At 43.7% G+C, this 26731-nt stretch overlaps 1 protein-coding gene and 1 non-coding gene across 2 annotated transcripts; one reads left to right on the forward strand and one right to left on the reverse strand.

The window, feature by feature from the left end:
* Positions 1-15950: 15950 nt before the first annotated feature.
* Positions 15951-16057, reverse strand: LOC133813013 (small nucleolar RNA R71). The gene has a single exon (XR_009884063.1). It is a non-coding gene; the product is annotated as a small nucleolar RNA R71 (small nucleolar RNA).
* Positions 16058-17157: 1100 nt separating this feature from the next.
* Positions 17158-17592, forward strand: LOC133820148 (uncharacterized). Its single transcript, XM_062253440.1, has one exon. It carries the CDS (start codon positions 17158-17160, stop codon positions 17590-17592), a length of 435 nt encoding a protein of 144 aa, XP_062109424.1.
* Positions 17593-26731: the final 9139 nt, after the last annotated feature.

The following is a 26731-nucleotide window of genomic DNA, read 5'->3' on the forward strand; positions in this document are numbered from 1 at the left end:
CAGTCATTCGGAAGTATGGGATGAAGCTGAATCCCAAAAAGTGCACTTTTGACGTGGCCTCCGAGAAGTTCCTGGGTTTTATAGTGAGCTTCCGAGGAATAGAGGACAATCCGGATAAGATCAAGGCACTGATTGATATGCCCTCTCCCCAGAAGCACAAGGACGTGCAAAGCCTGACTGGGTGGATAGCTGCCTTAAGCCATTTTGTTTCCAAAGCCACGGACAAGTGCATCCCGTTCTTTAACGTCCTTCGGGGAAGCCAGCATTTTGAATGGTCAGTCGAGTGCGAAGAAGCCTTTCGAAAACTGAAAGAACACCTGGGCCACGCTCCAATCCTGGCGAAACCGGTAGACAGGGAGCCTTTGTACCTATATCTGGCCGTGACCGAGCATGCGATCAGTGCCGCGTTGGTACGAGAGGAGGAAAGGACGCAGCTCCCGGTGTATTACGTAAGTAAGCGATTGTTGGACGCTGAGTCTCGGTATCCATTAATCGAAAGGCTGACCTTTTGCCTGCTGATGGCATCTCGGAAGCTCCGGCCTTACTTCCAGGCCCACGCCATAAAGGTCCTGACCAACCACCCCCTGTGGCAAGTGTTACAGAAGCCCGAGTCATCGGGAAGACTCCTGAAGTGGACCATGGAACTAAGTCAGTTCGATATATCCTACGTCCCTAGAGTGTCCATCAAGGGACAGGACCTGGCCGATTTCATTGTTGAATGTTCCGGAGTATCTCAGGAAGACAATGATCCCGAGGTCCCTGCGATGCCCATTTGGAAGGTCTTAGTGGACGGGGCCTGGGCTGGGATCATCTTGGTGTCACCGTAGGGACACCAGTTACAAAATGCCCTTCGTTTCCAGTTCAAGGCGTCGAATAACGAAGCAGAGCACGAAGCTGTCCTAGCCAGGCTGCGTTTGGCCTGGGAGGTAGGGGCAGCGAACTTGGAAATCTACAACGATTCCCAGCTGGTTGTCAGGCAAATCTCGGGGGAATATCAAACTAAAGGAGAGAGAATGGCGGCTTATGTGACCCAGACGAGAGAGATGCTACATGCGTTCACAAAGCACTCCATCCGCCAGATCCCCAGAGAACAAAATGTCTTCGCGGACACACTAGCAAAGCTGGCCACCGATGCCGAAGCAGAATTGACTGGGCTAGTCCCTGTCAACCACCTCCCCATCCCAAGCATCAGGGCCCCCGCGGTCCACACCATCAATCACTCCACGTCTTGGATAGGATCGCTTATCTGCTATCTGACAGCCGGGGAGGTACCAGACGATAGGGCTGCATCCAGGAAGCTTCAGTACCAAGTCCACCGATATGTCATGATGGACGGAAAACTCGTTCGCCGGGGGTTGTCCATGCCTTACCTAAGGTGTGTGTCCAGGACAGAGCTAAGCGCCATCATGCATGAAGTGCACGAAGGTTTTTGCGGAGATCATACGGCCAGTCCCAATCTATCCAAGAAGATCCTGCGCCAAGGATACTTCTGGGCGACCATGAAAAGAGATTGTATTTATTACGTTCGCAAGTGCAAGCAGTGCCAGCAATATGCGAAGGTCCCGCGGACCCCCCCCCCCCTCGACTGAAATAACCTTGATGACTAGCCCCTGGCCCTTCGCGGTGTGGGGGATCGATTTGGTGGGATCGCTCCCAACCTGGAAGGGAGGGGTGAAGTATGCCATCGTGGTCGTGGACTACTACACCAAGTGGGTTGAGGCGGAGCCCATGAACACAATTACTTCCAAGAAGGCATTGGATTTTTTCATCAACAACATAGTGTGTCGGTACGACCTCCCCTACAAAATTGTATCTCACAACGGGAAGCAGTTCGACAGCCCCCACTTTATGGATTTTTGCGAAAGACACGGTATTGTCAAGAGCTTCTCCACAGTCGCCAGGCCCCAAGCAAATGGGCAGGCAGAGGCCATGAACAAAATCCTAAAAGGGACGCTGAAGAAAAAGCTCTAGGCCTGCAAGAGCAAGTGGCCCGAGGAGCTGCCCCGCGTGCTGTGGGCTTACCGGACGACCGAGAGGACATCGACCGGCCACACTCCTTACTCCATGGTCTATGGATGCGAAGCCCTCATCCCCATCGAGAAGACCATCCCGTCTCACCGAAGAGACATGTACGACCCCGCCCAGAACCACGCCTTACTCCAAGAATCACTAGATCTCATCGAAGAGATCTGGGAGGAGTCGCAGGAGCAGCTGAAGATGTACCAAGGCAAGATCGCACGACACTTCAACTCCAAAGTCAAAAGACAAAAGTTTGGAATTGGCGACTTGGTCTTGCGAAGAGTCTTCCCTGCTACTCAAGATCCGGGAGTGGGGGTTCTGGGCTCAAATTGGGAGGGGTCGTACGAGACCAACACGAAGTGTGCCCCGAGACATACCGGTTAAAGCGGCTCGATGGCTCGGAAGTCCAGCGAGCGTGGAAAGCGGAACATCTCCATAAATACTATCCGTAGTCGGGAGAGCGTGTTCCAATTTAGTATTTTCATTGTAAACAGTGTACGCCTCAAGGTGACCCCCTTTGAATAATTAAAATGGTGTATACAAAATGTCATAAAGAAATGTTGTAAAACAATGATAATATTTCTCAAGTGACCCCAGACCAGTCTCCGCTCACTTGCGGGGGGGTATCCCGGGTATAAGCAAATACCCAGCAGAGCGCAAGCTCAGGCTAGTCCCGGCTCGGACCAACGAGGTCCGTGTGATACAAACCCCGTGGTCCCACCCCAGATGAGCAATGTCCAGGGGTATAAAATTGAAGAGGACCGAGCCTAAGGCTGGTCCCACTCCGGACGAGCGTTGTCCGATGGTATAAATTAAAGAGGACCAAGCCTAAGGCCGATCCTGCCCCGGACGAACGTTGTCCGGGGGTATAAATTAAAGGGACCAAGCCCAAGGCTGGTCCCACCCCGGACGAGCGATGTCCGGGGGTATAAATTAAAGAGGACTGAGCCTAAGGCCAGTCCTGCCCCAGACGAACGTTGTCCGAGGGGTATAAATTAAAGGGACCAAACCCAAGGCTGGTCCCGCCACGGACGAGCATTGTCCGGGGGTATAAATTAAAGAGGACCAAGCCTAAGGCCAGTCCTGCCCCGGAAGAACGTTGTTCGGGGGGTATAAATTAAAGGGACCAAGCCCAAGGCTGGTCCCACCCCGGACTAGCGATGTCTGGGGGTATAAATTAAAGAGGACCGAGCTTAAGGCCGATCCCGCCCAGGACGAACGTTGTCCGAGGGGTATAAATTAAAGGGACCAAGCCTAAGGCCGGTCCCGCCCCGGACGAACGTTGTCCGGGGGGTATAAATTAAAGGGACCAAGCCCAAGGCTGGTCCCACCTTGGACGAGCGTTGTCTGGGGGGTATAAATTAAAGGGACCAAGCCCAAGGCCGGTCCCACCCCGGACGAGCGATGTCCGAGGGTATAAATTAAAGAGGACCGAGCCTAAGGCCGGTCCCGCCCCGGACGAATGTTGTCTGGGGGGTATAAATTAAAGGGACCAAGCCCAAGGCTTGTCCCACCCTGGACGAGCGTTGTCTGAGGGTATAAATTAAAGAGGACTGAGCCTAAGGCTGGTCCCTCCTTGGATGAACGTTGTCCGGGGGGTATAAATTAAAGGGACCAAGCCCAAGGCTGGTCCCACCCCGGACCAGCGATGTCCGGGGGTATAAATTAAAGAGGACCAAGCCTAAGGTTGGTCCTGCCCCGGACGAACGTTGTCCGGGGGGTATAAATTAAAGGGACCAAGCCTAAGGATCGTCCCGCCCCGGACGAACGTTGTCCGAGGGGTATAAATTAATGGGACCAAACCCAAGGCTGGTCCCACCACGGACGAGCATTGTCCGGGGGTATAAATTAAAGAGGACCGAGCCTAAGGCCAGTCCCGCCCCGGACGAATGTTGTCCAGGGGGTATAAATTAAAGGGACCAAGTCCAAGGCTAGTCCCACCCCGGACCAGCGATGTCTGGGGGTATAAATTAAAGAGGACCGAGCCTAAGGCTGATCCCGCCCTGGACGAACGTTGTTCGGGGGGTATAAATTAAAGGGACCAAGCCTAAGGCTGGTCCCGCTGTTGCGGATTTTCCTAAGTGTGTACAAGTGTACACAATCGTTGAACAAGTAATATAATGAAAGTAATTTTTATCGTCTCCTCAAGGATTGCCAAACAAATATTGTAAAAATCATCATCAAACAATTTGGGGTACAAGTAACTATCCCTTTTTTTATGACTTAATCAATTAAACTAAAGAACAAAAAGAACTAAACAAGAGAATTAATTTAGGCGTTCAACAATAAATTTGGAAAATGACAAATTGTGATTACTGTGATGATAAAAGTTAGGCATATCAAATCCCCCTAATTTGTAGTTTTGCCCCTGATGTTGCAACAAAGTTCATAGCAAAGTTCTCTTGTAACTAGGATTTCCAATTTAATGTACATGCCATTTTTCCAAATGCTCATGTTAAAATTCCATCAATTAGATTCACATATTCCTATGCTAAATTTAATTTCAAGAACATAATTCCCAGCATCAATCCTTCAAGTTTGCAAGGTGAATAAAATATTCCTAAGTTATTCACTAATCAATACAAAAGTATCAACATGCATCAATCAAGTATTTCCACTAATTTTTACCCTTTCGGAATTAAAACTAGCTTGTCTCTCACATAAGTTGATCATTCTCAAGCAAAAGATTTGCACAATAAAAATAGCTCAATTGAACAAGAGAAAAATTTCATAAAACAGTCAACAATTTGGGGGCAATTGCAAATTAGGGTTCATCAATATCCCTAACACAAACAATTTAAGTCATAGTAAAAATACACAAGTCACCACAATAAATATTCAGCATTATCTCAAGAGTTCAAGGAAGAAAGAAAAAGAAAATAAAATTATATGAAAGTTGAGTTTAGAAAAACAAGCCAAATTGATAGAGATATTCTCTTCTTGTCTTCTAACTCTTAATCCTCTTCTTCTTCTAGCTTCCTTCTCCTTCCTCTTCTCTTCTTGATGATTCAGCTCAAAGAAATGCAGAGAAGTCCCCTTCAATGGAGCTTGGGCGGCTGGTTCTCTTCTTCTTTTTTACTTGGGTGAAGAAGATAATGTCTTTTTGGGCTCACAAAGGGTATAAACCCTCTCCTTCTCTCTCTACACGTGGGGGACAACATTCTGTTCCTTTTCAGAATTTTACAGCTCCTTTCCACCTCATCTAAGTACATGCCAAGTGTGCAGACTTTATGTTGCTAACTGCCCACACTTTGCTGCAGCAAAGTTGACTGATGTTGCAACAATTGCCAGAATTTCAGCTCTAATATGATTTCCTTACACATGCTTCACTAAGCTTTCCAAGCACCCTCTTGCTATGCCTTCAAAATAGATACCACCTTTTTAGAACATAATTCCATTATTTTCCACAAGAGTTATCATTAATTAAAACAAATTACACAAACAAAGTGACTAAAACCACACAATAACAGCACAAACACTCTATTTCACCTAACTTTTTAAGTCCAAAAGCTCAATTAATAACTCTAAAATATAGAGTTATCACCCACCCCAGACAAACATTGTGTGGGGGGTATAAATTAAAGGGACCAAGCCCAAGGCTGGTCCCACCCCAGACGAGTGTTGTCTAGGGGGTATAAATTAAAGGGACCAAGCTCAAGGCTGGTCCCACCCAGGACGAGCGATGTCTGGGGGTATAAATTAAAGAGGACCGAGCCTAAGGCCGGTCCCGCCCCGGACGAACGTTGTCCGGGGAGTATAAATTAAAGGGACCAAGCCTAAGGCCGATCCCGCCCCAGACGAACGTTGTCCCGGGGTTTAAATTAAAGGGACCAAGCCCAAGGTTGGTCCCACACCGGACGAGCGTTGTCCGGGGGTATAAATTAAAGAGGACCGAGCCTAAGGCCAGTCCCGCCTAGGACGAACGTTGTCCGGGGGGTATAAATTAAAGGGACCAAGCCCAAGGCTGGTCCCACCCCAGACCAGCGATGTACGGGGGTATAAATTAAAGAGGACCGAGCCTAAGGCCGGTCCCAGCCCGGACGAACGTTGTCCGGGGAGTATAAATTAAAGGGACCAAGCCTAAGGCCAGTCCCGCCACAGACGAACGTTGTCCGGGGGATATAAATTAAAGGGACCAAGCCCAAGGCTGGTCCCACCCCGGACGAGCGTTGTTCGAGGGTATAAATTAAAGAGGACCGAGCCTAAGGTTGGTCCCGCCCTGGACGAACGTTGTCCAGGGGGTATAAATTAAAGGGACCAAGCCCAAGGCTGGTCCCACCCTAGACGAGCAATGTTCGGGGGTATAAATTAAAGAGGACCGAGCCTAAGGCCGGTCCCGCCCCGGACGAACATTGTCCGGAGGGTATAAATTAAAGGGACCAAGCCCAAGGTTGGTCCCACCCCAGATGAGCGTTGTCCGGGGGTATAAATTAAAGAGGACTGAGCCTAAGGCCGGTCCCTCCCCGGACGAACGTTGTCCGGGGGGCATAAATTAAAGGGACCAAGCCCAAGGCTGGTCCCACCCCGGACGAGCGTTGTTTGGGGGTATAAATTAAAGAGGACCGAGCCTAAGGCTGGTCCTGCCCCGGACGAATGTTTTCCGAGGTGTATAAATTAAAGGGACCAGGCCCACGGCTGGTCCCACCCTGGACGAGTAATTTCCGGGGGTATAAATTAAAGAGGACTGAGCCTAAGGCCGGTCCCGCCCTAGACGAACATTGTTTGGGGGTTATAAATTAAAAGGACTAAGCCCAATGTTGGTCCCACCCCGGACGAGCGTGTCCGCGGGTATAAATTAAAGGGGACCGAGCCCAAGGCTGGTCCCATCCCAGACCAGCGATGTCTGGGGGTATAAATTAAAGAGGACCGAGCCTAAGGCCGGTCCCGCCCTGGACGAATGTTGTCCGGGGGGTATAAATTAAAGGGACCAAGCCCAAGGCTGGTCCCACCCCGGACGAGCGATGTCCGGAGGTATAAATTAAAGAGGACCGAGCCTAAGGCCGGTCCCGCCCCGCCCCGGACGAACGTTGTCCGGGGGGAATAAATTAAAGGGACCAAGCCCAAGGCTGGTCCCACGCCGGACGAGCGAGGTCCAGGGGAATAAATCAAAGGGACCAAGCCCAAGGCTAATCCCACCTCGGACGAGCGATGTCTGAGGGCATAAGTTAAAAGGATCGAGCCCAAGGCCGGTCCCACTCCGGACGAGCGAGGTCCGGGAGGGAAGCATCCGGTATGCCCTAGGGCAATGTCGTGGCCTACAACTGATAAAGGGAGAACAAGGTTCCAAAATAAACTCAGCCATGTTGGCCCTGACCGTTGGAGCCGGGATTAAAAACTTGGCGGTTAGGTCTGAAAACTCGACAAGCTAGTCAATTGGTCTAGTCCAGGCCGTTGGAACCAGGACCAAACCCTCAGAATCTATCAGGCGCAGTAGTAAAATGAAATATCTACTCAGAATAACAAAAGGAAATATATATGTGAAAGCCGGAGAAAATAACATAGTGTTTTGGACGCGTACGCGTCCGAACGAGTTACAAAATTACAAAGAAAATGAGAAAAGGAGAGGATCCGGGCCTAAGCTTCATCTGCCAGGAGCTCCGCGTCTTCCTTCTCCTTGGCCTCGAACTCGGCCCACTTTGATTCCGGATAGGGAAAGACCAGGAGGTTCATACTCTTGTCCTTGCACCAAGCCATGTAAATGGCCTCCTCGAAGGTGACCTCTAGCATGCCCTCTGCCTCCTCTTTCTCGCGGCGGGATGCTTCGTGTGCCACCTTCTCCTCGAGAAGAGAATCGCCTCGTTCGCAGACCCGGGCCTTCAAGGTTTGAATCTCCTCCTTGTCCCGGACGGACTGAGTCGCGGCCGCCTCCAGAAGTGTTGCCCTCTCATCGGCCTCTTTTTCTTTCTGGGACAAAGCCTCTTCTAGTCCGGCCTTGACGCGGTCGAACTCCTCGCGATCCTCCTGGGCTTGGGCCGTCCCCCTGGCGAGGGCCTCCTTGGTGGCCCCCCATCTTCATGGCCAGCTCGGCCACCAGATCGGCACTCCGATGGGACAGCAGGACAACCTGGAGCAAAAAAAGTTAGGAGAAATCCTTATTAACAAGTAAGAAGGGGGAAGAGAAAGACGAGTAAAACTTACAGCAGTGGCCTGATGGCGGAGAGCTTGGGAAATGAACAACACGTCCGGGTTGGCTATCGTGGTGTACTGCTTGAGTTGGAGGTTGGACATGGTGTTCCCCACCTAATCCAATAGGTCCGCCGCCAAAGGGGCCGTGTCCTGCCCGAACTTAGGGCGGAAGCCCGTTTCAGCGGCTGGCCGATTCACGATCGGCTGAGGGGCACTGAACGCCGCTGGACGATCCGCAAATTCTACCTGACGGCGGATCGTCAGGGACCTGTATGTTTCGTCCCTCCAGCCTCGACCATTTTCCCAGGTCTGGTTGATCAACCAGGACTGCTCCTCCAACATAACAGCCTCCCCCTCCTCGAGTAGAGTCGGGCGTACGGGAAGGACCAGCGCAGCGGGGATCTCTTTCGCGACGAGCCGACTTTCCCCGTGCGACTCGTCGGCCGAACCAGCTTGCCTCATCCGAGGCCTCTTCCTGGTGTTGGCCTCTTCAGCGCCGGCATCCAGGCCCCTTTTTCCAGAGTTTTGACTGGCCGCTACACCTGCCTCCAAGTCTATTACCGGGTGTTGGGTGGGGCCGGAGACTGCAGCCAGCTCCACGGCTTGAATGGGGACCGCGGCAAGGGCTCCCCCATCGGGATGAAGATCTTTCCTGGATGCATCCTTGTTGAGGCTAGGTTCCGGGCCCTTCGCCTCGTTTGCTTTCCTGGCCGCCCTGTCCTTGAGGAGCTGCCTCATTTCGCTGGCGGGAGTAGACATGCCAGAGTCTCCTGCAAAAGCACAGAAAAGGGAATTAGTATGGCAAACCAGAAAAAAAAGAAAAAGAAAAATAAATATCAACATCAAAACTAATAATGACCCGGGACGAACCCTCATCTATGCCCCGGGCACGACTCAACTCCTCTAAAGCGAAGGAATGGACTCGGTCCCCCATGTCGCTCGGGTTCAGGAAATTCCCGTACTGAAGGAACCCGGACAAAAACATAAGGACCTCCGAGCCTACGGGGACGGGAGTCGAAGGTCTCGTCTCCCTGCCAGCCCCAAACGCAGGGCCTTGGAGTACTAGCCTATCCCTAGCTAAGTCCCCAACTTGGGGAGCATAAGTCAAGATTAAAGGGGAGTTACCTCGCCCCGATACGCTAGCCCCGGGAGTCCCCGTGTTTGGTAGGGCATCCTCGAAGAGCTCCTCCAGCTCCTCCGAAGAGGTTGCCTCCGTCTGGGCCTGGTCCTTCATTCGCTGGGCCGCATCAGCTCGCGCTGCCTTCTCCATTTTGGCAATGTGGTCCAAGGCCAGTTGTTCCCAGATGGCGACGTTCTTCTCGCAGGCAATGCCCCGAAGGATCGGGATGACAATGGTTTGGGTGGCCGTGAGCATCCCAACCACTTGAAGGTTGTCCGTGTTAATGTAGCCACCTACGTCCAGGTCATCCGCGCTCAGCCCGGAGTAAAACTTCCTCCATCCATGATGAACTTGGTGAAGGGAGTTTGAGCGAAAGGTCCTGCCACCTAGGGGAACATGATGAGAAACAGAGAAAAAGAGAATAAAAACAAAGATAAAAAGGATCGGGGAAGCGCTTACCCACTCGCTGAAAGTCCAGCAGCAGTGTAGGGTTCTTCTCCACGAGGAACCCGGACGTCATAAACCAATAATGACGGATGTCCGGGGGATGCTTCCAGGAGCTGGTGGGAGCGGGGTAGCTACCTCGCGGCTTCAGTCTGTAGAAGTCATCCAAAGTCTTATCCTTGACGTTGACCTGTGGCTCCATCTTGTAGAAGTACAAGATTTCTGCAAGAGTCGGCTCCGCGATCTCCTTCGCGATGTAGAACACTCACCATTCTGCAAGTAGCCGGTATGCTTGCGGTAAGAGCTGGAACGGCGTGATCCCCACATACGTCAGGAATCGCACAAAGTAGTCGTGAAGCGAGAGCGTGGCTCCCGCGCTGATGTGGCCAGCGCTCCAGGCCCCGAACCCCTCTACGGATGTGTGCGCCTGCTCCTCGATCCTGGCCATGCGATTGTGGAAAAGTCTGGGAGTGGATTCGATGCCCAGCCGCTTCTCTAGGAGGTACATCATCCGATAATTCTGGAACAGGTTGGGCACCACGTCCATTTCCCACCTGTTGCCCTTAGGTGTCCGGGACCTAGGGATGACGACAGGGGCCCTATTGACTTCTTCCTCAGAGTGGAGTGTGACGCCCGTTGTCATAGTTGATGATCTGGGAACAAAGAAAGAAAGCCAAGCAGTCAGTACCTATACCCAAGAAATTCAGTTAAGGTACGGGGGGTCTCCTAAGGACTGCTTGGAGCCCCTTCGAATTGGGTCCGGGATCACCAAGGAACCACGAGACCCTGATCGGGAACAGAAAAAGAGCTACTAAGGCTCTGCCATCTGCCCGGGAAGCATCCGGATACGAAGCACCCCGAACCAGGCGGCCTTCCTAACCACTCCTAAATGTAATCAGATTCTGGCAGGCTAAACATGTGAATTAAAAGAACAACCTAAGTTCATATATTCATCAAGAAGGTCAGAAGGGCTTACTATGAGTTGTTGGCCGTAGAAGATGGTGGTTGTTCGACGGTAAGAACGGAAGAACTTCGTTCTTGAAATGGTGAAGCCGATTCAACAATTCTTCGATAGGACAGACACAGGACGAGTTCTCAAGCGGATGGGCAGATGCTAGGGCCGTAGGGAATAGACGACAGCGTAGAATTAGCAGACGATGGTGGATCGGACATGCAAAGCTTGGGCAAAGCTGATCAATTCTTAAGATGGCTCGAGAGTGTAAAAATGTCAAATGAGCGTCTGTGGGGTATTTATAAAGGCCCAAATCCTGGCCTCTGATCCAACGGATAGGTGTCTCCTCATCGGACGGTCCAGAATCATGCAGGGGCATTTATGAGCCCTCTCAGGATGGATCCTCGCCATTCAGATCTAACGGCCCAGGAGGGGCGGATGCCAAAGGTCGCCCCATCCTATGGTCCACCTCAACCCAGAAGTATTAATGATGGACCCCCATGCGGATGGGATGCTTCGAGATCTGTGCTGACACACTAGCCTAGGCCTAGCGACCCTAGAGACGGCTAGGTGACCTTTCAAGGTCAAGACCCATCCACGCAACAGTCACCTGGTGACAAGTGTACCCCTATCACGAAGCGAGACTTAGGTAAACGTACCCGGACACTAGTAAATTGTTCGGGCCCAGCATACGGCCAACGTCACTGCCCTCTGTCATGGACCCACGATTCCAAGCAGGAACTGGGAAGGCAACCGTGGATCGTCCAGGAGCAAGGCAAGCCTCCACCTGGCGGCCCCAGGCGAAGGCTTGGGGGGTAAATGTTATCCCCATTTCTTAACGTGGGCCCGGGACAGTGGTCTAGGCCCATGGTCTGGGCGTTCGAATGTGGGCCCGGCCTAAGCCCGCTTGGTATCGGAATATCCAAGGGGCACGACCCTAGTGCGATTCTGGGCCCGGACGGTGTCCGGGATGGTGATCCAGGACAGTAGTCCAGGAGACGCACAAACAACCTAGAATCCCGTTGAAGTATACGTAAAATGCTCCCAGAGTCTGGTGAACGGCTGGGCCTGTGGTAAACGAAGAGGGACAAAGGTAAACGAACCCGGATCAGGTCGTCCCCGGTTGGTAAGGAAAAGCATCCGTGACCCTGAAGCCGCCCCACGACGCGTGGGGGTTGTCCCCACTTTTCACCTGTGGAAAAGGCCACCTCGGGATTGCACGCCGCTGTTCCAGACCTGCACTAACACGTACTCTAACTGGTTTGGTCCCCTGAATCAGCCTCGTAACTCGAAGTGTCCAGACCAAAAGCACCGTTTTGTTGGGCAAAACCCAGTTCTTGGGCCGCCCTATTGGGCCTTAATTAGTCTTGAATTTATGTATGTTTTATCTTTTATATTGGGCTTCCACCAGAGAAGCCAAGAGTATCCATATCTCTGATGGGCCCAGGTCATACCCGGCCCAGACCCAGTGTTCCTAAGAGCTTATAAATACAAGCGATTGAACACTGGAAAAAGGATCTTTTCAACTTATATACAGTTACTCTGTCAAAACATAGAGAGAAGCTCCATTGTAAAAGACTTTCCAAGCTCTAATACAACTGACTCGTGGACTAAGGCTCATTAACGCCCCAACCACGTAAAAATCCCGTGTTAATCTTCTACTTTCCATATCATTATTCTTATCTAATATCCATTAGTGTGGTTTCCGAAAATCTCGGTAAACAGAAGAATTACCATTTTACCTTTCTAATTTACTTCTTATTCCGTAAGTACCATTAATTCACTAGTGAATAATTAATCTATAATCTAATTATAGATTTGAGCTCAAAATCATTTAGTTTCAGAATTAACCCTTAAGGGAACTAATATACGATCCATTAGGAAAGATTAGATTTCGTATTGTTGATACATGTTCCCAAGCATCCATGATATTAAATCTCCAAAACAAAAGTCATTAGCCTCATTCTTTGAAGAGACCTTAACGAATGAATCAAAAGATTTAATAAACATGAACAGGAGTTCATGAACACTCAGGATTTAGATTGATCTATAAATGATCATTAGTTATGATATGAATTACAAGTCTTTATTATTAAATGGTTTTTGGATAAAGACTTTAATTCATATCGGTCCATGTCATATATAATCATATTATATAAAGCACCTTTACCGAGATGTCTTTCCACATCAATAATCCGAATCTAGATTATTTGTATCATTATGATACTCAGTAAACCGTACTTACAACTCCAATTAAAGAATTCCATAATTTAATTTGTTGTTGTTGACTATTTTTTTCATTCATGTGATCTTAATTCTCTCGTACTAATACAAGATCACATCCTCAATAATGAATATGGAATTTTTCTGATATTTACAAAATTATTCAAACAATAATTTAACAATCTAAATATAATAATAATGATGAACCATTGTATTTATTTATTCACAGAAAAACGCAAATGTCTTTACATGCTTTTAGGACACACTCCTAACAAAGTCCGAATGGCATCACAAGGAACTCATAGTGACCATCGTGTGTGCAGAACGCAGTCTTCGGTACATCAGCAGGCTGCACTTGGATTTGATGATACCCCCACTTCAAGTCCAGCTTTGAGAAAATTGTGGCTCCATGGAGTTCGTCAAAGAGCTCGTCAATGACTGGGATAGGAAACTTATCAAGAACAGTTTCACAATTCAATTCTCGATAATCCACACAAAACCTCCAACTGCCATCTTTCTTGCGAACCAATGAGACAGGGCTAGAAAATGGACTAACACTCAGTTGGATAATACCAGCTGCCAAAATCTCGCGGACCAGCTGCTCGATAGCATCCTTTTGCGCTTGTGGATATCAGACAAGAAGAGGACACAACAGTAGTGTATCTGCCTCAAACAAAGAGAAAATAGAGAGAAATGGGGAGGAAATTTATTGAAATTTAGAAAATGAGTCCAGGATATTCGAGAGACCTGGTTTCTCTCCAGAGCTAAGGCTCAATTACAATAAATCTGTCATACCCAACTCTAAACATCTCATCAATATTTATTCCCTTAAGCTTTCCAAAAAATACATTCATCAAAATAAATCAAAACAATTAACAAGAAACCACCAGCTTTCCAAAAATAATCCTACCCCAATTCTTCTCACTAATTATGGGATCTCCTAGCATAAGTGTAGCAGATTGGTGGTCTATCATTTTATATTTTTAGTTCTTTTTATGTGTGGTTGTTGTATTTTTTAGGTTGTCATTTGTTAAATGGATATTTGAGAAACATTTCGATTTTTTTTTGAAATATTATCTTCAATCAAGAGAAAAACAATAAAAAGATATTTATTTGAATTGATTGGAGAAGTAAAGGAGAATTCAAACTTAAATTGTTGGAAAAATCTAAGATATTTTGAATGTGAGACAGTTTTTGTATTTTGACCATATCTCTCGACACACTTATCTGATTTATGTGTTCTTAGTGGCGTTGGAAAGCTTATTCAAATACCTACGAAAACTTGTTTCACAAAAAAAGTTAAATTCGGGCGTTTACATGGTGATATTTGACCTACAAGATTACGCAAGCTAGAGTTATGAGATTTGAAATTCAAATAAAGATATTTTGGAGCATTATCAAGTAACAAATGGAAACATCTAGAAAACTCTTTTGACAATCTTATCACTATAAAAAGAATGCTTTAGACTATTTTAGATGGGGGGGGGGGGGGGGGAATCTATCTCACTCTTTCTTCTAGACCTCTCTATATTTCCTCTCTTTCTTCTCTTACTTTTTTTTCTATTCTTTTCCATGAACTAATTTTCTTATCTACCACTTGGATTTCTATTTAATGTTATTACGATGTTTTGTTGATTCTTCTTATTTATTCTAATTTATATAATGTTTCCTTAATGCTAGTAAATAACTGATCAATATTTTCTTGATTTATGATTTTGATTCAAAATTCGAAAGATGAGAATTGAATATGCTATTGTTATATAGATATAGGTTACATATTGGACGAAAGTACATATATGGCTTGTGTAGTAATTATGTTTCTATGCTTAATGTCTGCTATATGTTTGAGTTTATCACAGACATGTAGAAAACCTGCATATAGGATGAGATCTTATATCTTGAAAAAGAATAGGAATCGATTTATGTTAACTTGCTATTAGAATAAGAAGAAAGAAATTTAGAACTGATTAATAAAATTAGTAGAATGAAAAGTTGATGAAATTAATACCCTAGGTCTTTTTAATATTGATTTCCATCTTTAGTTAATTTTGAACATAGTTATTTATAATTTAAAAATTAAAATTCATTCATATAAACTTTGTTTGCCAAATAGAAATTAAAAGAACAATTGTTGGTGATTGGAAAATAGTCTTCGTGGGAACGATACTCTATTTATCATCTATATTACTTGAATCGATTGTGTGTACTTGCGTATATATATATTTTCACAATCAAGTTTTTGGCGTAGTTGCCGGGGACTACTTAATTAATATCAAATATAATTTATTCTTGATTCTAATTTGGTATATATATAAATATATATTTTTTATTTTCATTTTTTTCTTTTTCCTTTATCCTTTTATTATTTATTTTTTTGGTTGTTTTTCTTGCGAGGAACTTGAGATGTCTCATATGCAAGTCCTCATGAATTTTGTTCAACTTGACTTTGAGCCTTTATACTTTGGTTTTCATTTAACGTTTTCTAAATCGAGTTGCATTTAAATTTGTCAATTTCAGGTGACTTATTTTTATGCGATGTAAGGGTTAAAAAATACTAGTACATGTCGATCCTGAGATTGAGAAAACCTACAAAAGAGAAAGAAAACAAAAAAGACTTGAAAAGATGGCCCAGAATGTTAATAATGTCACTAACAACAATCTGAATCAGGGTAATGTGGGGAATGTTGCAGCTAAGGCAGATTTACCTTTGAGGGACTATGTACTCCCTACTATTACAGGGGTGCATTCTAGTATTCGTCCACCTACTGTGGAGGCGAACAATTTTGAAATCAAGCCCTCAATAATTCAAATGGTTCAGAATTGTGTTCAGTTTGAGGGCTACCTATTGAGGATCTGAACCTCCATATTACCAACTAATTGGAGTTATGCGATACTTTCAAAATGAACGAAGTTAGTAATGACACTATCTGTTTGAGGCTCTTTCCGTTTTCATTGAGAGACAGGGCTAAAAGTTGGTTGATTTCGCTGCAAGCCAATTCCATTCTGACATGGGAAGATCTTGCTCAAAAATTTCTCGCTAAGTATTTTCCTCCTGCTAAATCTGCACGAATTAGAGGTGAAATAAATAATTTCTGTCAATTTGAGGGAGAATCTTTATATGACGCTTGGGAGAGGTTTAAAGAGCTGCTGCGAAAATGTCCCCATCATGGTATAGTGAAATGGATGTTGGTGCATACTTTCTATAATGAACTAAGGGAAAATACAAGAACTATCATAGATGCAGCAGCAGGTGGAGCATTTATGAGCAAAAGCGCTAATGGCCATGAATAATTATAATTGGCCAGCTGAGAGAGAAAATAAGAAAGTAGCGGGAGTCTTAGAAGTTGATCCTATAGCTATGATCACTGCTCAAATTGCTTCGCTAACAAAACAAATACAACAACAAAACAACAGTTCAGCTCAAGCGATGCAACTACAACCTGCTCCTATCAGCTGCGAGACATGTAGAGGCCCTCATCATTTTCAGCAATGTCCATCGACGAGTTCTTATTCAGTTGATGAAATCCCACTTGAACAGGTTCAAGCCATTGGTAATTTCCCAAGGCCACCTAATAATACCCCATACCCAAACAACTATACTCCAGCATACAAGAATCATCCTAATTTGTCATGGAGTAATAATCAAGGGAACCAACCACAGGACCATCCAAATCCACCTCAATATCCTCCACATAGACCATCTTATGGGCTAAACCCGAGGCCCTTTTATGATATTCAAAGGCCACCAATGCCGCAACATCAACAACCACCGCCGCACCTGACTAAACCAAAGGTATCCGTTGATGCATTGAACCAATTTATGATAGAAACCAGATCCTCCATTCGGAGCTTAGAAATACAAGCTGGCCAACTTGCAAAGTTAATGGCAGATCGTAATCAAGGGGCTTTACCTAGCTCAACTGTGGTGAATCCAAAAGAGCAATGTCATGCGGTCACTTTGAGGAGTGGGACTAAATATGAGGGGCCTATAGTAGAAAACAAGGGTACTAAGATTGAAGATCAACTTGTACCTAGTCTAGCACAAGAGGAGGTTACTGATGATCTTCCAAAAACAAAAAAGCCCAAATACACCGAGTCAACACCCAAGATTCCTTATCCTTAGCGGTTTAGAAAGGAAAATCTTGATAAGCAATTCTCCAAATTTCTTGAAGTATTTAAGAAACTTCACATTAACATCACCTTTGCGGAAGCTCTTGAACAAATGCCTAGTTATGTGAAGTTTATGAAGGAAATTTGGTCTAATAAAAGAAAAATGGAGGATTATGAAATTGTAGCTTTGACAGAAGAGTGTAGTGCCATAATTCAAAAGAAACTTCCTCAAAAGTTGAGAGATCTGGGCAGTTTCACTATACATTGCACCATAGGGAATTTTCATTGGGAGAGGGCTTTATGTGATCTAGGTGCAAGCATTAATTTAATGTCACTGCCTGTACTTCGAAGACTTGGTTTGGGGGAAGCTAGGCCCACTACGGTTACTCTACAACTGGCTGACCATTCATTGACGCACCCCCGAGGTATTATTGAAGACGTTCTTGTCAAAGTGGACAAATTCATTTTTCCTGCTGATTTTATTGTTCTTGATATGGAGGAAGATGAAGATGTTCCAATTATTTTGGGAAGACCGTTTTTAGCCACTGGTCAAGCTTTGATAGATGTTCAAAAAGGAGAGTTAAGGCTGAGGGTGTAAGGTGATGAGGTTGTATTTAATGTGTTTAAGGCTTTGAAGTATCCTAGAGCAAGTGATAGTTTCTTTAGTGTTAATGTAATTAAGGAACAATTGTCAAAGAGATAACTTGTTGAAGATCCGCTTGAGATGAGACTTATTGCACAAGGTGGGGAAGACTGTGATGACACTGAGGTTCTTGAATATGTAAAGTGGCCAAACTCTGCTGGACCTATTTATAAAAAGAAATATGAGGAACTTGGACAAGGACCCAAGATACCACTACCATCTATAAAGAAACCACCTGTTCTTGAATTGAAAACTTTACCGGATCATCTTAAACATGCTTATTTGGGTAAGAATGATACTATCCTTGTTATTATTTCTGCTTCAATATCTATTGTTGAAGAGGAAAAATTATTAAGAGTACTTCGAGCTCATAAATTGGCCATTGGCTGGACTTTAGCTGATATAAAAGGAATTAGCCCATCTACTGTTATGCACCGTATTCTCATGGAGGAGGACAGTAAGGCTAGTATTGATGCTCAAAGGAGGTTGAATCCAGCTATGAAGGAGGTGGTTCGAAAAGAAAATTTGAAGTGGTTAGATGCTGGTGTTATTTATCCAATCTCGGATAGTTCGTGGGTTAGTCCAGTACAAGTGGTTTCGAAAAAAGGAGGAATGACAGTAGTAAAAAATGAGAATAATGAGTTAATTCCAACTTGTACAGTGAGAGGTTGGAGAATTTGTATTGACTATAGAAAGCAAAACAAGGCAACAAGGAAATACCATTTCCCTCTGCCTTTCATGGATCAAATGCTTGATAGACTGTGGGGCCATCAATTTTATTGTTTTTTAGATGGGTATTCTGGTTATCACCAAATACCTATTGTTGACTGTATTTTTAGCCAACGACGTGAGAACGTCAAAAACGATAAACCTTCAAGAGAATTTAAACGACATAGACAGTTTTTGAACAGAAAGTAAATAACACAGCGATTTTTTTAGTGGTTCAGCCCTGATCAGTCGGTAATAGCTTAATCCACTTAGAGATTTTATTACTTTATTACACTCAAGATCAGATGAACCAGTGTCAACTGAGTTTCTTCAAAGTAAATTTTTAGGAATACAAAAAGGGTTCTCTCTCAAGGAAAACGCACTTTCTCTCTCTAGAACTTAGACCAAATCTCAAATTGCCCAAAAGTCCTTTTCTGATCCCATTAACCCTCTATTTATAGGCTTGGGATCCTAAACTGATATCCCCCTAGGATCAGGATATTCTATTATTTATATTATATTTAAATTATACAAAATATTCAAAATACAACAGATTCCTCAATTTGAGTGAGGAATGAGAGATTCCCGCGATGCTCAGACCGATTCATGCTGAAGCCGTTTCTGGGAATTTGACGTAGTCTGGTCCATTTGTTTGATGAATATCGTCTTCTGATCGGACATATGCATGCTGGACATCTGCATACGGACCATACCCCTTACTCTCCTCGGACCAAGATCCAACCACACCCTCTTTGGTTTTCCTCGGACTAAGGTCCGAACACATTCATTGGGGCTCCTCGGACTAGGGTCTGAGCCACTTCTTCCTTGGCTCTCCTTGGACTAGGGTCCGAGCCACATCTTTTGGCTCTCCTCGGACCAAGGTCCGAGCCACACCTTGGCTCTCCTCGGACCAAGGTCCGAGCACACCTCTTGTGGCCTCTCCTCGGACTAGGGTCCGAGCCAATCATTTGTGGCCTCTCCTCGGACTAGGGTCCGAGCCACCCTCCTTGGCTCTCCTCGGACTAAGGTCCGAGACATGCATGGGGCTTCTCCTCGGACATGGGTCCGAGCCCATCTCTTAGGGCACTCCTCAGACTAGGGTCTGAGCCAATCACTTGGGGCATTCCTCGGACTAGGGTCTGAGCCAAGCACTTGGACACTCCTCAGACTAGGGTCCGAGCCAATCACTTGGAATGCCATCCTTGGACCAAGGTCCGACCGGGCACACCTTAGCCTAAGTATTTCCCTCGGGTGCATTTGGCTTGGTTATGACATCTCTCAAGCAGTCCAAACTCTTCACTGATGCATTGGGCTACTGCTAAGCCAGATCCCCCCATCATTCCTTGCCACTTGTCATTTTTATTGCCACGTCATCGATCTCCAATTTTTGAGGAAAACACCTATTGCTCTCGAAGATCAAGAGAAAACAACTTTTACTTGTCCTTATGGTACGTTTCCTTTTCGTAGAATGCCATTTGGATTATGCAATGCTCCTGCTACATTTCAGAGATGCATGATGTCATTATTTTCGGATATGGTGGAGAAGAGCATTGAAATATTTATGGATGATTTCTTGGTTTTTGGCCCATCTTTTGATATGTGTCTACAGAATTTGGAGAAGGTGTTAACAAGATGCGAAGAATCTAATTTGGTCCTGAATTGGGAAAAATGTCACTTTATGGTGAGTGAAGGAATTGTTTTGGGCCATAAGATTTCCAACAAAGGAATAGAAGTAGATCATGCAAAGGTTTCAACTATTGAGAACTAGCCTCCTCCGATTTCAGTTAAGGGTGTTCGGAGTTTTCTTGCCCACGCTGGATTTTATAGGAGATTTATTAAATATTTCTCTAACATTTCTAAACCCCTGTCTATGCTATTAATGAATGGAGTACAATTTAATTTTGATGCTGATTGTCAAAAATCCTTCAATACTTTGAAAGAGAAATTGATCACTGCACCGATTATGGTACCACCAAATTGGGAACTTCCCTTTGAATTGATGTGCGATGCAAGTGATTATGCAGTTGGAGCATTCTGGGATAGCGAGTTGACAAGGTTTTTCGAACAATTTATTATGCTAGTAGGACCTTGAATGATGCTCAATTAAACTCTGCAACTACTGAGAAGGAACTACTTGGAATAGTTTTTGCATTTGATAAATTCAGGCCATACTTAATTGGTAATAAGGTTATTGTCTACACAAGCCATTTTGCTATTAAGTACCTTATGACCAAGAAGGATGCAAAACCTTGTTTGATTCGATGGATCCTTTTATTGCATGAGTTTGACATGGAAATTCGTGACAAAAAATTTAGTGGTCGACCATCTATCTAGGTTTGATTAGAAGAAGATCCTAATAAGAAAAATGTACAAATTGATGACAACTTTCCGGATGAACAACTGTTTTTGATTGGTGAAGAAGAAAAGCTACTGTGGTTCGCGGATTATGTTAATTATTTAGTAGCTAAGGTTGTGCCTTCTGACATGTCAAGGCATCAACTTAAAAAGTTCTATTCAAATGTTAAGCATTATTATTGGGATGGGCCCGTTCTTTTTCGTCATTGTGCTGACCATGTAATTAGAAGATGCGTCCCAGAAGAAGAAATGTTGTCCATCCTTACTCATTGTCATACTTTGCATTGTGGCGGTCATTTCAGAGGAACAAGAGCAACAACAAAAGTTTTGCAATGTGGGTTTTAATTGCCTACGTTATTTAAAGATGCTAATGTCTTTGTCAAGAGTAGTGATCATTGTCAAAGAACCAGTAATATATCAAGAAGAGATCAAATGCCAATGACTGGTATTCTGGACGTTGAGTTGTTTGATGTGTGGGGAATAGACTTTATGGGACCTTTTCTGTCATCTTATAATAATAAGTACATTTTTCTTGCGGTGGATTATGTTTCTAAATGGGTAGAAGCTGCAGCAACTCCTAATTGTGATGGTAAAGAGGTACTTCAATTCCTTCACAATTTTTTTTTACCCGTTTCGGTACTCCAAGAGCAATTATTAGTGATAGAGGGAGTCATTTTTGCAACAAGTCCTTTACTGCTCTCTGTGCTCATTACGGAGTTCATCATCAAAAGGCGTTATTCTACCATCCACTTGCAAATAGTCAAGCTGAAGTTTCAAATCGGGAGATTAAAAGCATCTTGGAAAAGACTGTAAATACATCAAGGAAGGATTGGTCGTAAAAGCTTGATGATTCACTTTGGGCATATCGCACAACATTCAAGACTTTGATCAGTATGTCACCATATCGATTGGTGTTTGGTAAGGCGTATCATTTATCGGTGGAACTTTAGCACAAAGCTTACTGGACTGTGAAAAAGTTAAACATTGACCTCTTTATGGTAGGACAAAATAGGCTTATGGAGTTGAACGAGCTCGATGAATTCCGAAATGAAGCTTATGAGACTGCTAGGATTTATAAAGATAAGTCGAAGGCCTTTCATGATAAGCGGATACTTCAGAAGGATTTTCAACCAGGAGACAGAGTACTGTTATTCAATTCTAGACTTAAGCTCTTTCCTGGTAAATTGAAGTCAAGATGGTCAGGACCATACACAGTATTTGCTTCATTTCCATATGGAGTGGTGCAAATTCATAGTGAGAAGATGGGACACTTTAAGGTGAATGGTCAGAGGTTGAAGAATTATTTGGAGGGCCCGGTGGAAAAATGCATGTCCGTGGTGATTTTGGAACCACTCTGAATTGAATACAATCAAGAGTCTGGCTAAAAGACGTTAAAGACAGTGCTCTTAGGAGGCATTCCTAATTTTATTTTTATTTTTCTTGTATTTTAAATTTATGTTATCTGTTTTTGTTTCTTTTGGAACAATGTTGTAGGGAATTTGTTTTAGTGATTATTTTTAGTTTTAATTGGGAACAATTGTGATGTATTTTATAAACCATGAAAAACGTGAAAAAAAAACGCAAGATTTTTACAAGAAAAGGGTCAGAAAATTTTATTTTTGATCGCCGTAGCGCTACAGCGCTATTTAGAAAGAAGTTTGGAAGATTTTTGAAGCCAGAAGCGCTACAGCGCTATGAAGAGGGCGCTATGGTGCTAATCTCATAACCAAAGGGTATTTTTAATCGGTACAGCGCTGACTTAGTAGCGCTATGGCGCTATACCCAGAAACAGATATTGCCCAGAAACCCCAAGTAGTGCTACAGCGCTATATATGTAGCGCTACATCGCTCTTATCCCAAAATTTTTTTAAAAAAAAGGCTGGATTTCGAAATTTTTTCCTCAAACCCTCATTTCTTCTTCACCCTTCCATGTTCTCTCTATCCCAGCAACCTAAAACCACCATTGATCCTCTATTAACGCCTCCTCAAAGAAATCCTACCTTATTTTTACCCCTTTCTTCTTCATCTGCTTTAAGCCTATCAACTATTGATTTATTTTTCCACCAATCCCAATTTCCAAATTACATTTTTGAACCGTAAAATTCAGACTTTCACAATTCTTAAAGAAGGTTAAATTTTTTAAAGGGCTTTGATCATTCAAGCAAGAGGAAGTCATTTCAAAGGCGAGTAAGCGTTTTCAATCCCTTTTATTTCAAGATTTTTTCCGCATTTGTGGTTGGGTTCAATTGTTGCTTGTAGTTTGGAAGAAATTATTTTTTGGCTGTTGTGATCTGTAATCTTTGGGTATTGTATTATGTGAAATTGGATTTATAGGGTGGTTTTGAAGAAGGAACGCATTTAATTTAAGGGGAGGTGCTGTCGAAATTTTTCTGGGTTTGGTGTTGTTGTGAGTATAGACTATGGCTCCTAAAAGTAAAGATGGGAAATCTAAGGATAAAGGGAAAGGCAAAGCTTCTGCCTCTCAACAAAGGGAGGATAGCCCAGAGCAGGAGTTTGATGAAACAAGGTTTATAAATTTTCAAGCTCAAGAGCGGTATGAGAAGTCTGTGAGAAAAACGTTGATGCCTGAAAGAGAAGTAGAATATCAATCTGAACCCTTTAATCATCAAATTTTTGAGTTGGTTCGAGCTCGGAAGTGGGACAATTTTGTTACAAAACTGGCTCAGGCGAACGTATCATTGGTTTATGAAATCTATGTGAATCTAAGGGCTAAACACAATGATAAAGTATTTGTTAGAGGAAAGCGGGTGCCTTTCATAGCTGAACCCATTAATAAGATATTTAATGTACCGCATATAAAAGAGCAAGAGGAGGAATATACAAGATTTTTTAAAGGATATATCGATTTCGCTGCTATGGCGAAAAAGTTATGTTTTGAGGGTGCTCCATGGAAGTTATCTGGTTCTTTACCCAAGAGTATTGCTTCCTACCAGTTGAATATTAAAGCCAGATTTTGGGCTTTCTTTGTTTGTGCTCGGTTTATGCAGTGAGTCATGTGTCTGACATGACTAAGGATCGAGTACTTTTGATGTATGCACTGATGACAGGAATGACTATTAACATGGGCTCGTGTATGAAAGAGAATATTGAGTATATTGAAAAAGGTCATACCACTGGAGGTTTGGGCCATGGGTCTGTAATAACTATGTTATGCCACAAAGCTGGAGTTCCTGAGTTCGTCATAGATATATAGCAGTCATTGCAGCAACCTTTGTCGATTACTTTAATGAAGGATTACCCTGCACCTACTCTTTATGTGCCACAGACAAGGAAGAAGGGTAAACGTTGTGTTAAAACAGAGGTGGAAGAAGATGTTGATCCAGTGTTGCTGGGGGGTAGTAGTGACCCTAGCATGCAGAATGTTAGTGATAAGTTGGATTATCTTCTCCAACAAAATCAATGCATGGTTCAACAACATCAAATGATGAGTCAATATATGGGACAACGGTACGAATATGAGGTGAACCATGTGGCTCGCTTAAATAACTTGGTGAGTCGATGGTCTTTAAATGAGGCAGATCAGAATTATTTTGCTCCACCTCCACTGTATCCACCGTATTCTCCATTTTTCTCTCCACCTCTGCCTCCGCCATTTGATGGGTTTCATCAACCACAGCCTCCACCTTCTCAACCTTTTGATGGATCTTCGTCCCAGTCGCAACAACCGCCATACTGACGTGGCAGTTCAGGTAAGTCTCTTTTCTCATTCTTTATGCACTTTAAACATTGGGGACAATGTTAGGTTTAAAGTTTGGGGGAGAGATTTATTTTAAGTGTTATTTGATGCATTTTTCCGTTTGTTTTTTTTAGTTAGTTGTGTTGAGTCATGTTTTAGAGTATAAATTAAGTTGATAAGAATTGTCATTTTAATATGATTGACTGTTATGTTGTATAATCCAACGGAAAAATTGATGTGCTTCTGAAACAATATGTGTGCTTGGTTAGAATATTTTGTTTTTTCACTGTGATCTATTGACATTAGAGGTCTATTGCTCATAAATTGCAAATGTTATAATTGAGTTATTTTATGCATGTCGAATTTGAATTGTGGATTGAAAAATATTGAAATAAATTCTAGAACCTGTTTGTTTACTATTTGAGATGAAATTTGAAACAATGCACATTTATGAAAAGGATATAGGCAATTGTTGGACTGGTTGTGCCTTTCAAGCTAACCCTATTGAATTTTATCTTTAGCTAGCCCTTTTGAGCCTTACAACTATTTTCTTGTTAACACATTCTTTTGAGCCTAGCTGTGAATTAGATTACCATTTACTCTTTTTGACCCATACCATGAGCATGAAAACTATTATATGAGGGGAGTGAATGTGTAATGGGATGTATGTATTATGTGTTATTTAGAAAATTCATTGTGATTGAGAAAAATTAAAGAAAGAAAAGAAAAAGAAAGTGCAAAATGATTATACTCCCAAACAATTATCTATTGAAAAATCAAAGTTTTGGGGAGTATATTGAAGAAAAAAAATTGCAATCATTGCACAGAAAAAAAGGGTAACAAGGGATGAGTAGTTTGAAATTGATGGGAAAGTTTGTTAGTTGGAATGCTTGTGGTATGATTAAGCCTAAAAATGTTTCTTTATCTACTTGTACCTAAGCCTTCTATTACAACCTTTGAAAAGCCATATTGGTTCTTATTTGTGTATTTGTTTATTTTAATGGAGAATAGTAAGTAGTGCAGGCATATGGAAATAACTTGGTTATGTGGTTAGATGGTGAGAATTTAATGTGCATAAAGTGGTTCAATTATTTTATTTGCAAGTTATGAGTGAATGAGCTTTGGCATTGATAGATTGTAGTAAAAGGGTGAGATATTTTGACTGAAAATCTAGATTTATATTTTAAATAGCATGATTGTTTTTCCTGAGAATTATATATGCATAGCATTCTTGAGTGTTTAAATTGGTTGGTTATGTCAACTTGGTTTGTTTAGGTTTAAGTCTAGTTAGATTCTTTACTCGAGGGCGAGTAAAGGTTTAGTTTGTGGGAGTTTGATAAACGAGTTTTAGGCTCGTTTAGGGTTTAGTTTTTATGAAGGTTATCATTAGCTTAGGGCTATTTTATTGCAGAACTACGCTCATTTGTTCATGTTTCAGGTTTTTCATGCTAAGATAGTGAAAAGAGTGGAATGAAGTGAAAGTGGAAGAAAATGGAGTTATTTTGGAGAAAATTGCGTCATTCGGGAGCAATATGTTCGAGTATTGTTATCCTCAAAATTTCGTTTGATGACGTGGCAATCAGATGGGACAAGTGGCAATGCATGGTTAGTAAATGACACATTAATGGTTAATAAATGGGTTATTTAAAGAGGTGAAAAGGTTGAGAATTGACCTGAGGAGTTGTGATATTGCTGGTCTGGAATAAGTTTAGCTGACCGGTGATGTGTCGTCCCCGACCGGTGGTGTGCCATGCCCGACCATTGGTGTGATTTGACATTCCCGACCGGTGGTGTGCCATGCCCGACCAGAGATGTGACATGCCCGACCGGTGGTGTGCCATGTTTGACCAGAGGTGTGACATTCCTGACCAGTGGTGTGCCATGCTCGACCAGAGATGTGACATACCCGACCGGTGGTGTCCCATGCCCAACCAGAGATGTGACATTCCCGACCAGTGGTGTGCTTTGGCCGACCGGTGAGGTGTCTTGGCCAACTAGACACTTCAGGGAATGGAATTGGTCGATCAACGGATCAGAATCTCAGGAGTTAACCGTCTAGTGACTCTTTAGTAAAACCTTCATAACAACTTCAACCTGAATCGCTCGTAACTACTGCGGGAATCTCTCAAATATCCCGAAGTAGTAGCTATATTGTTGTAATTTAAATTTGTTTATTATTTATTAATTAAAGTTGGTTGAAAAAACCAAGGACCTCGTCAAAACGGGATATTTCTCATGTACGATCCATGAGCCTATAAATAAATGGCTCATGGCATCATTTGAGGGGATCTGATCTTTTTGAGGCTTGGAAACTCTCTAATTTTGAGACTTTGG

This window comes from Humulus lupulus, chromosome 1 (assembly GCF_963169125.1).
Source record: "Humulus lupulus chromosome 1, drHumLupu1.1, whole genome shotgun sequence".
Taxonomy (NCBI): domain Eukaryota; kingdom Viridiplantae; phylum Streptophyta; class Magnoliopsida; order Rosales; family Cannabaceae; genus Humulus; species Humulus lupulus.